Below are 12,127 nucleotides of genomic sequence, written 5' to 3' on the forward strand. Positions count from 1 at the left end.
CTGGATAGGAATCAGGGTTGCCGGGAATAGAACCGGCAACCATATGGGATCCTGGCACGTTCAAGACGAGGACTTTAGCTGCTAGGCCACCACGCCGGGCCCTCGATGATTTTTTTTTAAGAACTCAGTTTTGGTGACCAAAGAATAACCAGTGTATTGTTTGTAAGGTCCTAAAATAAATGGTGAACTAATTTGGTATTTGTGTTCTTTTTCTTATCAATTGTCAAAAAAAAAAAAAAAAAAAAGATGTTTTTGTGGGTTTTATTTCAGGTGCCCTAATGCATGAGTTATCGAATGATGGTGCTCGTAGACAATTTGAATTTTATCTGGAAGAAATGATCCTCCCTCTCATGGTAGCTAGTGCCCAGAGTGGTGAGCGGGAATGCCATATAGTGGTGCTTACAGATGATGATGTGGTTGATTGGGACGAAGAGTATCCACCACAGATGGGAGAGGAATATTCACAAAGTAAGTGTTGTGGCATGTTTCCTCTCCAGATTTATCACAGATTGTTCATCTTTTATAATATTAATCAAGGAACAGGTTTTATTAAAAACAAACTACGTTGAACTCCTACCATGCTGCAGGGATAGGCAAACTATAGTGTGAGGGTCAAATCCAGCCTGCCGCCTGTTCTCACACATAAACTTTGATGTATTGCCTATGGCTGCTTTCCTGCTGTCATGGCAGAATAGTTGCAACAGAGACTGCATGGCTCGCCAAGCCCGAAATATTTACTGTCTGACCCTGTACAGAAAAAGTGTTCCCACCCCATCACACACCAGTTGTTTGCTCTTTGTTGGTAGACTGGGGGGTAACTATAAAAGATGCTCCTTTGTAATACCGTATGTCTTACTGGAAGACATGATGATTTGAAGAAACTTTTGTGGAATTATAGCTTTTAGATATTTCTGAATAAAACAGCATATTTTGAGCAGCAGCAACTAACTTTTTTCTTATTCTGCTTCCAGACTTTTGTGACTAGTCTCTAAATTTGTTAGAAAATTCTTTCAGTTTTTTTTCCTGATAAATCCAATATTAGTATTTCTGGCTAGTTTCATAGAAAGATGGAGAAGAAGAGTTGAAAGAATGACTCAAAGAACTGAGTACAATAGCCACTTTCCTGTTCTATATTCCAGTCTTGGCTTGGTAAGGATTAGGGTTTATATAAAAAATGCAGTAATAAAGTACCAAAAGCCTTTTCTGACTTAGAAAATTTTATATATCCTATTAAAAAATAAGGCAAAAAAGAGCAGAGTGCAAACGGCATTCTTTCTGTCTTTGAAAAGTATTTCAAAAGCGTAATGCAAGTTACGATAGCATTTTTCAGAGTTTGGATATTTTCTTTAGATGACGTGTAAATAAGTGTTGTAGCATTTTTTGGGTAGTTTAGTAATAGGCGTTTCTGTTCCAGTTTCCTCATTTCTAAATTCCTGTTGACAGTAGTTTTCTGTAATAGTGTGTGAAATAAAAAAAAAAAAATGGAACAGGAAAAACGAAAGCTTACTAAAGATCAAAAAATATACTAAATTCATTTTATGAAAAAGCCTAATATTTATATTTTAATTTTTAAAAGGTTTCCAGCTAAGAGAATAGTCAAAAGTAGAACAGAGCGATGACTTTGTAACAATAAAGGAATTATAGTGGATCTACTTCTTTCTTTTCTATTCTTGCAGTTTCTATCCCGACTTTTCTGTGTTTTCTTGTGTGTGTATGTTTCAATTTAAAGCTTTAAAGCTTAAAAGGCCTAAAAAATGACATTGCTTAATTTGTTTGAATATGTTTCATTTTGTGTCAAGTTGGTTCCAACCTAAGGAGGATTCATTTGAGGATCTAGAAATAGCCTTTTCAGCCTGGTTGTCCTAGATGTGACTTTATGACTTTATTCTTTGTGAAATGTGAAAAAATATTTACTTAAAATATCAGTAATCTAAAGATTGAGTAATCACAGATTTACTCCATGAATTAGAATTTGTATATGTATTTTCCTTTTATTGGTTCTTAAACCAGCATATTTGGTTTGTGAGTGTGTTTTTCTTCTTTCAAAAAAACCTTTGCAGTTCACCTTTTAAGGGAGATAACTTCACCTGAAAGAGAGAAGGCGAGGAAGGTCCATCATTCTAACTCCCTGAAGTTCCCAGCACATTTGGAAGACTCAACCTGTTGTCAGTGGAATGTCTGTCTTTGCAAAGCCAGTTTGCTCTAAACAGACTAACCTAGGCAGAACATGCTCGAATCTGCCATTGTTAACATCATTATTAAATGGGGCTGTTCGCCTGAATGGAAAACAGTTTGTGGGTGGCTCTTTGGCTTTGGGGGAATTATTAAAAGTGCTCAATCCATGACCTATAAAATGTATCTGTTTTGTGTTCTTTGACAAGGCAGGGTCTTCCTCCTCTGTCCACACTAGATCTTACAGGCATCTTAGCAAAGTCTTTTACTTTGCCTGCTCAATAATGATATAATACTGGATATATGCATTTTTAAGTTGTCTTATTGGAAACTTGGGGCAGATACCATTACCAAATGTATGTGACTTATCTTTCAGAAAGAGATTCTTCCTATGGATTGGGTTACCTGATTTGATTTTCAAAGCTTTTCTCATTTCCACTTAAGTAGATATTTGCTTTTAAATTAACTGCACTGAATATTGTCCTGTTGTGTTGGCTCGTCATCCCTTGGCTTCACTGCATCCATCATTTGGGCTGTTAGGGCTATCAGGTCCCTTTGATAATCAAGTTAAATTAAATGTCAGTTCATCTCTGAGTACTTTGATTTTGAAACACTTTTGTCTTTTTCCCCCCAGTTATTTATAGCACAAAATTATATAGATTTTTCAAGTATATTGAAAACAGAGATGTGGCCAAATCAGTGTTGAAGGAGAGGGGTCTTAAGAAAATTAGACTGGGAATAGAAGGTAAGGAATTTTCATTATTTCCTATTAATTTGCCTTTGAAAAAAGCAAGGTTAATAGTTGTATCCAATTCAAAATATAATTTGAGTATTTTGAGCAGAATTCTGACAAATGATTGATGAATGTTTGTGCAGAAGACAGAAATAGATAACAGAAATCAGCTGCATTCGTCTCGCAAGTCAGAAGACCATTAGGAATTAGACATTAGAGTTCCTAGTGATGTGGAGAAATGCATTTGTCTTTACTGCTGTGACTCCCCCTAATTCTTTTTGGTTAAGTTCCTGTATTTATGCCTGTGTGCACCTTCCTACAGAATTGGCAGTGCTCTTTGCCTCATGGTGCTTATTGAAGCCCAACAGAATGAAAAACTACGTGTCCAAAAATTCACTAGAGGCAGTACTGTTAGCATACTAGTGTCTTAAGTATAATATCTGGTGTCCTAAGGTATAATAGTATATTTTCAAGTTAAATGCAAATTGAAAACTTTGTTTTGTCTTACCTAAATGCAGACATATTTCAGATAGCTTTTTATTTTATGATTTCAGTGAGTTTTTCCATATGCTTTGTCAGATGCTGGTGTTGTTTTAAAATACCTTTATTAAGAACAAAATGCCTGTTTGTGGCGTGCCTAACATGCATCTGGGTTAGAGTAAAAGCTCTGCAGCAAGATTGCTTACGTTCAGATCCTGACTTCACAGCTGTGACCTTGGCCAACTTAGCCAGAATCTGCACCTTAATTTTTTCATCTATATGGCAACATCAGTATTTTGATAAGGTTATTGTAAGGCTAGAATGAGCCATATACAAAAACAAAACAAAACACAATAGTGCCTGGCATCTGTTAAGTTCTCAGTACGTTTGTGAGAATGGTAATGAAGATAATAGGGTTGATTAATGACCTAGATGACCCACTGGAGATCAGAATAATGGGTAACTGAAATATATGGCAAGAATAACTGCAAGCACAGTGTTGGGGCTTCAAAAGCAGGGAAGTACTGACACCTTAGCTTCACCACTGTGTGTTTTGGTTCATCAAATGCAACTTGGCTGCTTGAGAACTGTGGAGGAGGCAGTTGGAGCTGCTGTAGAAAGATAAAGAAGGTCTTTCTGAGGAGGAGACATTTGATCTGATAGGAAGGTTGATAGGAGAATAGGTTCAGAAGGTGCAGGGTCTCACAGATCATGGTGAGGAATGTACTGGCCCTGTGTCTTACGGCAAATCCCCCAGCCTCTCGGAGCATTGGTTGCTTTATGTGGATAGTTGGTATAATCTAAATGTCCTGGAGGATGGTTGTGATAATCAAATGACACATGCTAGAAATTACCTTTTGAGTGTTAGGTAGGTAGGTAGGGAGATACTACTAATCATCCTTCAAATCCTTTGAAACTTTCCTGGAACCTTGATGACATGGCTGCCCAAACAACCTTTGAGAGAAGTCAGGTTATATATTGCGTACTTAGCAAATGGTCTAGTTACTAGTATATAGGGAATTTGTGTGTGTAGGTATGGAACATAGCAAATAAGTGATTTTTATAAAAACTACTTATAAGTTACTGGAAATAAGGACTTTTTTCTATCACAGGAAATATTACCACTGTAAATAAACTATTAATTTTCATATAGTCATAAGGACCTAATGATAAGTATTATTTATCTTATTTAAAGGATCATTTCACCCAACAGAATTAAGGTTAATTCCTTAATGGCAATCATTAAGATTTCCCAATAGTCCCCCAAATGTCTGTTTTTAAAGACTTATTTATTGGGACTGGCGCCATAGTGTAGTAGGCTAAGCTTCTGCCTATCGCGCCAGATCCCATGCTATCAGCAGTTTGAGTCCTGGCTATTCCAGTTCGGATCCAGCTTCCTGCTTATGGCCTGGGAAAGCAAATGGAGGCTGGCTCAAGTTCTGAAGTCCCTGCACCCAACTGGGAGACCTGGAAGAAACTCTTGGCTCCTGATCGACTCAGCCCTGGTTGCAGCCTTTTTGGGGATGAAATAGCCAGCAGGTGAAAGATCTGTCTTCTTCGTCAATCTTTTAGACAGGTACAGTTACAGAGACAGTTCATTCCCCAAGCAGCCGCAGCGGCAGGGCTGAGCCTCTAGTAGACAGGTGGGTGAGTTTGCATACTGCATCATTGAAGGCATGTTCCTTTAATATTCCAGGAGTGTTGAGACTCAAACATCATGGTGATCTGAGGATTCAACTACTGGGTCTGCTGTTTGTTTCCAGTGGAACTTCAGCATTTCTTCCTCTTACAAAGAGAAAGAATTTTGAATCACTAAATGGCCTTTCTTTGATAAGGGAAAGCTCTAATTACTGAAGAAAATGAGCTAATAAATGTAAAAGGAATGACAATTCGAAAATAAAATCACTGAATCAGGAAAGATCTATCAATACCTTAAAACCTTTACATAACATTTAATGGGGAACTAAACATTTTTATAGTGTTAAAATGATATCCTGCAAAGGGACTGCTTAATCTAATTCAGAGGGAATTGGTCTTTATCCACATATTAGAGATCTGAATTAAGCCTTTAATCAAACTTAGAATTCTGTTAGAGTTTTGAGGGAGTTTAGGAGTGCAGGGGTTTGCTGTTGCCGTATTGCTAACATTAGGAACCATTTCATCAGTTCACTGGGGAATTGTCTTTTTCTCTTTTTCAAAGACTTTGAAGAGAGCCGGAAATTTAAGTTTAGCTCATTAAAATCTCATTCTTTCCCTGAATTCTTGAAACTCCACCACTGTGCTTAATTTGCTGTTTGGGATGTTCTTTTATGGACAAATTCATGACCTCCAGTGGACCATAAAAGCCTTTAAGGCACCAGCTTGATGTTACAAATCTTAGTAAATAAACTGATAAATCTGCAATCCAGATACAGACTTGATTTTTAAAGGAATGAAATGTCCTCAGTAAGATTGGCTTATCTAGGAAGAGGTTATCATTTGCAGTTGTTGCATCCTGATAGTTTGCCCCATGTATTTGTTTAGCAGCTGCAATGTATTAGGTGCTGTGTAGGTAGCAGCAGACAGGAATAGACATCATTTTGCCATACAGGAACTCACCGCTTAGGTGAGAGAGACATGGACAAAAGAGTAACCACAATTTAATACTATAGATATCATTACGATGGAAGTACCATGAAACATAGGGAACAAACTATTTACTCTGTGTGGAATCTTAACAAAATATTAAGAGAAGTAAAGAGGTTGGAGCCATAGGGATGAAAGGACTGAGGGATAGCAAGCCACAGAACAACATTGTGTAGGAAAATATAAGTCATATTCAGGGAAAAGTGGAAGTTTAATGTGGTCCATATATTGGAGAGTTGCAGGGTTAGAGGAAAATGTAGCAGGACATAAGACATTAAATAAATTGAAATTAGAACTTCCCTTAAAGGGGGAACCATTGACAGTTCTCAAGCAGTGTGATTACAGTGGTCTAGGATGGTGATTCTGTGTGGAGGACAAATTGGGAAATATAATGAATAAGATGAAAATCTTAAAGACTTTAATTGTCCAGGAGGAATCGAGGATAAGAGAACAGAGACACAGATCTTTCTGATCTCTGCCCTCAATGCAGATGGTAACTGAGCAAAATGTGAAACACATAGATCTTTTTAGCCTTATGTATCATCCACGCTCTACATATGGCTAAATATGTTACTACCAGTGATAACCCATACGTCATTAATCGAACCCTTACTATGCGAGGCCTTGTCTCTGCGCCCCTCCCCTTAGTAATTATGGTTTAAGTTTGGTGCATGGGGCAGATCCACATCATTGTTTTTAAATAAAGCTTTCCTGGAACATAGTCTTTTAAAGAAAAAGGTTATTGAAAAACAGTTACAGGAGAGAGGGAAATAGTGGGGAGAGAGAAAAGGAGAGAAAATCTTCCATCCACTGAATCACTTCCAAGATGGCTACAACCAGCCAGTGTCAGGAACCAGGAGCTCTAGCTGGATTTCCCACATGACTGTTACTTTTCAGTGATTAAGATGCAATAGGAGAATGCTTAATTAATCAGGGAGAGATGCTTTGGTTGTTGGCGAAATAGTGGTATTAGAGCAATATAGGTTAACATATTAACCTTGTTTACCCAGGTACAGAATTATTTGAAACTAGCCGGATAGCTTGAACATTTAACACACAAAAAAGAGTAATATAAAAATGAGATTTATTGTTAAGGAAATGAGAAGGCTAATGTGCTTAGCATTTATACTAGGTAATTCTGTGTAGAGAATGGCTCAGGGATATTAAGGATACACAGCTGGACTGCAAGTTCTGCGGATCATTCCAATCATGCATCCGTTTTTAAAGTATGTTTTTGGTGAATGACAACATGGCAGGTTTTGTGAATGGCAGCAATGAGGTTTTAGTTTCTGCTTCTTGAACTCACGACAAAGTGGATGGAAACCTGGTTTCTGTTCTTTTAATTTTTGATTGTCAGGATCTGCAACAGAAAAACTCTTAAAAGCTAAAATGTGTTTTAAGAACTTTTCTTTTCTCAGGTTATCCTACCTACAAAGAGAAAGTAAAAAAAAGGCCTGGAGGTCGCCCAGAAGTGATTTACAACTACGTCCAAAGACCCTTTATCCGAATGTCGTGGGAGAAGGAAGAAGGAAAGAGTCGGCATGTGGACTTCCAGTGCGTGAAGAGCAAATCTATCACTAACCTTGCCGCAGCAGCCGCAGACATTCCCCAGGACCAGCTCGTGGTCATGCACCCGACTCCTCAGGTGGATGAGCTGGATATCCTCCCGATCCATCCCCCATCTGGCAACAGTGACCTCGATCCTGACGCACAGAATCCAATGCTGTGATGCTGCTGTTCCATGAAACCATAGCATGCTACTCTTCACAGTGACGTTGTACGCTCCTCATTCTGCACTGCAAGGCCACTCTTCTTCATTGTAAGATGCACATAACATTTAGCATATTGCAGTGTAGGCTTTTTGAAAGACCAAAGGTAGCTGAATGGTTTTTTAAATGAGTACAACTCTAGCACCCTGAGGTTCCAGTTATATAAATGTTTTGTTTACTGGTAGGTTTGTGAAATTGGTTCTTTGTATGGGGACAGTCGTTTTTCACACATCCAGGTCTTCTCAGAAGTGGTCAGAATTGGCAGCTGGTACTTTCTGTCTTTTTAGATTGGTATTTGTTATACCCCAGAAAAAAGGCAGAAAATTATAGTTGCACTTTATACATGGTGGTCAAATGGAAGTGTTCAAGCCATTTTATAGTTGTGATGCACAATATAACTTAAATAAGTGCTTCTATCAAAGTATTCCTTCAGTAAAATGTGTATAGTTTGCTGCCCATGATAAGCAAAAAACAACTATTTATCTTGGGCCTATTTGGGTGATTAGGAGGAGCGTGGTGCCCACGTCTGATCAGTTCACCATCTCCAGTGCCATTTCACCCTTTTAGAGTGAGCCACACGCAAGCGTGTGGACATCAGAGGTGGCTTATGATCCAGTCTGCCTTACCCTTAATCTGTTCACAGATATTTATTTACTAATACTTTTTCTTTCCTGAGAGTTATGGAATAGGAAAATGAAGTGTTTGCTCTTTATTTACTAAATGATTGTAAACTCGAGTTTTTCATCAAAATAAAATTCCATTGTTTTAATGTTTCTGACCAACTTTGTAACTACTGTGACCCAATTTTTAATAACATAATTGGTTTTCCTGTCTTGTTGGTAAGTATAGCAGAAATGAAATAGAAATTCAAGGAGCAATGAGGCACTTTAATATTAGAGCTAAAAGAGTACTTTCTAGTTCACTCTGATATACGGGCTGACATGATTTTCCTAAGTCACATGGTAATACTGAAGTTTCAGAGGAAGTTTTTGTTCAGTGCTTTTTCCATTATCCTGAATTGCTCTCCTGAGCATTTGATTCACGAAAATTCTACTTAAATATTCTGTGGCCTAGTTCAAGAAGAAATCAAATATTTAAGTAATTTGGGCCACTTAATGTGTAAAGTCATACAACTGTGCTCTGGCGCTGTTTTTGAACAAGGTCGGCCTCCTGGACTCACACAGTCCTTTGGAGCCCAAGGTCTGAGGTTAGTGAGTGAGAAGGATAGAGACCTAATCCAGATTTTGGCAGTTCTCACCAGAAGCTCGGTGCTGTTGCTGCGTGTGTGAGCCTTCCTCTGCATGTGCCCAGTCACTGCCATCCTCTGGCCTCCCCAGACGGGGCCTGCCTCATCTTGTCCTGTGAACTCCAAAACTGTGAGCCAAAATGCAGCTGTGTTCTTCCTAAGCAGCTTCTGTCAAGTACATTACAGTGATAAAAAGCTGATTAATGCAGTCTGCAAGTAGCATTAGATTGGGGTAACAGTAGAGAGGCTAGTGTGTCATCTAATCTCGAGTTTATAAATTCAGGATTCAAAAAATTTGTAGGCAGTAATATCTTTGTTCTCATGTAAAGTTGCATTAATTTGGAAGTATTTTTGACAATACAGCTATATTTGTAGCATGGGAAATTGTTTAAGTCCCTGAATTGTCAAGGGCAAAAAAGACACCAAAAATGTTAGCACAAATTATTACTCTTAAATACCCTCAGCAAGAGTTGATGATCTAGCCCCTGCAGCATATAGGATTTCTTCCCTAATTAGTTGAAACAGGAACAGTGTTTTATAGAACAAGGGAAACATTTATTAAAAATATTTAACTGTCTAATACATTATACTTTAACCCATATTTATAGTAAAGGATTCTTACAAGGAAGAATAAACAGCTTTATGATACAATTAGTATAAGAAATATCCACATGGGGGACTTCTTTGTAGTGTAAAAACACCATACATCTGAAATGACCATTTGCATATAAAAGCTACCAATGATGCTTCTGTGCACAATGATTAAAAAAATTCAACACAAACAAAATCCAAAATATACAATTAATGCAAGCTATCCACAGCTAGCCCAATAATCAATGATGAGGAAACACTGGAGCAGGCTTAGTTCCACTTTGTCTGTAGTTACACATAGTAAGATTGACTTGTATCAATGGCTCTGAGATGGCTTTTATGAAGTCGGTACATAAAAGCTGTTCTCTGCTTATCCAGTAAGCTTCACAGACTGTAAAACTCCACCAGTAATGCACTTTGATACTGTAACTGTTGCCAAAGCAACATGTAGTGTTTACAGCGGCCATGGCAAGTCGCTGAAGTCAACAGGGCCGCCCAGGCCAGCATCTGCTTCCAAGAGGCTCATGATGACGGCCATCGCTGCTTCATCGTTACTGGGACTGCTCGAGCCTTGGTCATTATCGATCATGTCTATGCCTATGTGAGGGTTTTCACCTGTGGAAGAGGCAGGCTGGTCAGTGATGAACAAAGAAAAGAAAAGCTTGCTTTGATAACAGCCAGTATTTCCTAAGCATACTTCTATCAAAGTTACATTTTTGGCTGCCTTGCCAAAATGTTTTTATCTTGTTGTTTTTCAGAGCAAAGGAGCATCTCTTTAGAAATAAGAACAAATGCTTAAAACTCACTGTATGTTAAAAACGCAAGTATTTGAGTTGAACTTATTTTAGTACTGAGAATCAGTTAAGAGGAGAGAGTATATTAAGAATGGCAAGTAGAAAAAGTAATTCAGAGCAGGATCTGGAAATGTATGTAGAGGAAAGTACGGACGGGTGAGAGGAGCAAGCTCTTATCACTTAGTGACTTCTAGGAGTTATCTTTGTAGAGATGGCCCAGACAGAGAAAACTTAGTGTCTGGGCTGCTGTAACTGCCTCATAGAAGCTCCAAAAAGAAACTCCACCAAACTCAACCATTAAAATGTACTTTGAAATAGAGATTTGAATTTTAAATCTTTGTTATCAGATTTGTCTACAAGTTTTTGTTTTTGTAAAATTCAATTCTGAAAATGACTTTACGCAAGATGTTGTGAAAGCACATTGTAGCAGTGTGAACAGTAATACCACTTACCAAGAATAGAAGAACTATCAGAATATGGGTAACCTGGGTTCTCCTGAGCCTGTCCTGGTAATAGGCCACTGGAAGGAATGTCTAGAGTCCCTCCATTTAAAATCTACAAAGAAAAGGGCAAAGTATGAAGTTTTCCACTTTTTTTCCCCAAAGATTAATTTATTTGAAAGGCATATCCCGACCATTATCACTCCTTAAATGACTAAGAGCTCAGGATCAAGTGAAGGCAGGAACTTTGCATCTCGCACATGGCAGGAAGGAACAGGAGCCCAAGCACCGGGGCCTGCTGTTGCTGCCTTCCCAGGTGCGTTAGCAGGATGCTGAATTGCCAACAGTAACCAGGACACAAACTGGGATGCCAGTATCTGGCATCAGCCCAACCCCAAAAGTTTTCCACTCCTGAATGGAATTTTCAGTTAACACCCTGTGAGGTATCACCAAGAAAATGAAGCATGTTGGACAGAAGTTGGGAGAGCTGCAAATGGCTTCAGTGTCCTACCTGATGATTTTAAGCCAGGCACTGGTAAGAATGGTCACAAAAGAAAGCCTCCTTCCAGACTATCCTTTCTTCTGTTTGTCTGAGCTAACTTCAAGGCTGAGTAACATCCCTAGAGAATCCAGCCACCTAGGATCATATTCACATTTTTCATGAAGTTTGTAAGCCAGCTGGTAAGCCTCTAGTAAGAGTTAAAACATCTTAAGCATTGGGCCCAGCGGCGTGGCCTAGCGGCTAAAGTCCTCGCCTTGAAAGCCCCGGGATCCCATATGGGCGCCGGTTCTAATCCCGGCAGCTCCACTTCCCATCCAGCTCCCTGCTTGTGGCCTGGGAAAGCAGTCGAGGATGGCCCAAAGCTTTGGGACCCTGCACCCAAGTGGGAGACCCGGAAGTGGTTCCTGGTCCCGGCATCGGATTGGCGCGCACCGGCCCATTGCGGCTCACTTGGGGAGTGAAACATCGGATGGAAGATCTTCCTTTCTGTCTCTCCTCCTCTCTGTATATCCGGCTTTCCAATAATAATAAAATCTTAAAAAAAAAAAATCTTAAGCATTGCAACAGATGCTGCTGAGGGAAAAAACAGGGTTGTGGCATCACAAATGAACAAACACTAGATGTCAATCTTTGATCAACAGGTACACTATAGGTGGCAAGTTCAGGAACCTCTTGTTTAAGTCCTTAAGACAGGCCCTGCAGAGCATTATTATAGCTTCGAAGAATTCTGTCTCAAAACCCCTGTTCTCTCAAGGCTCCTTCCCATGTCTGAGGC

At 39.0% G+C, this 12,127-nt stretch overlaps 2 protein-coding genes across 14 annotated transcripts in view; one reads left to right on the forward strand and one right to left on the reverse strand.

The window, feature by feature from the left end:
* Window positions 1-8,561, forward strand: part of BTBD10 (BTB domain containing 10) — a 67,236-nt gene extending 58,675 nt beyond the window's left edge. For all 5 annotated transcript variants that reach the window (XM_058663346.1, XM_058663345.1, XM_058663348.1 and 2 more), the window contains 3 exons: window positions 271-468; window positions 2,807-2,917; window positions 7,429-8,561. In XM_058663346.1, the coding sequence (XP_058519329.1) occupies window positions 271-468; window positions 2,807-2,917; window positions 7,429-7,739 (620 nt within the window). In that variant the 3' untranslated portion in view covers window positions 7,740-8,561. The remainder of the gene's footprint in view (window positions 1-270; window positions 469-2,806; window positions 2,918-7,428) is intronic.
* A 997-nt stretch (window positions 8,562-9,558) lies between these two features.
* BMAL1 (basic helix-loop-helix ARNT like 1) overlaps window positions 9,559-12,127 on the reverse strand; it is a 107,112-nt gene continuing 104,543 nt past the window's right edge. For 8 of the 9 annotated variants that reach the window (XM_058663357.1, XM_058663354.1, XM_058663355.1 and 5 more), the window contains 2 exons: window positions 10,863-10,965; window positions 9,559-10,231 (listed from right to left, as the gene is read on the reverse strand). In XM_058663357.1, the coding sequence (XP_058519340.1) occupies window positions 10,071-10,231; window positions 10,863-10,965 (264 nt within the window). In that variant the 3' untranslated portion in view covers window positions 9,559-10,070. The remainder of the gene's footprint in view (window positions 10,232-10,862; window positions 10,966-12,127) is intronic. The other variant, XM_058663358.1, reaches the window with a different exon arrangement.

The sequence above is a fragment of the Ochotona princeps genome, chromosome 4 (assembly GCF_030435755.1).
Source record: "Ochotona princeps isolate mOchPri1 chromosome 4, mOchPri1.hap1, whole genome shotgun sequence".
In the NCBI taxonomy this organism is placed as follows: domain Eukaryota; kingdom Metazoa; phylum Chordata; class Mammalia; order Lagomorpha; family Ochotonidae; genus Ochotona; species Ochotona princeps.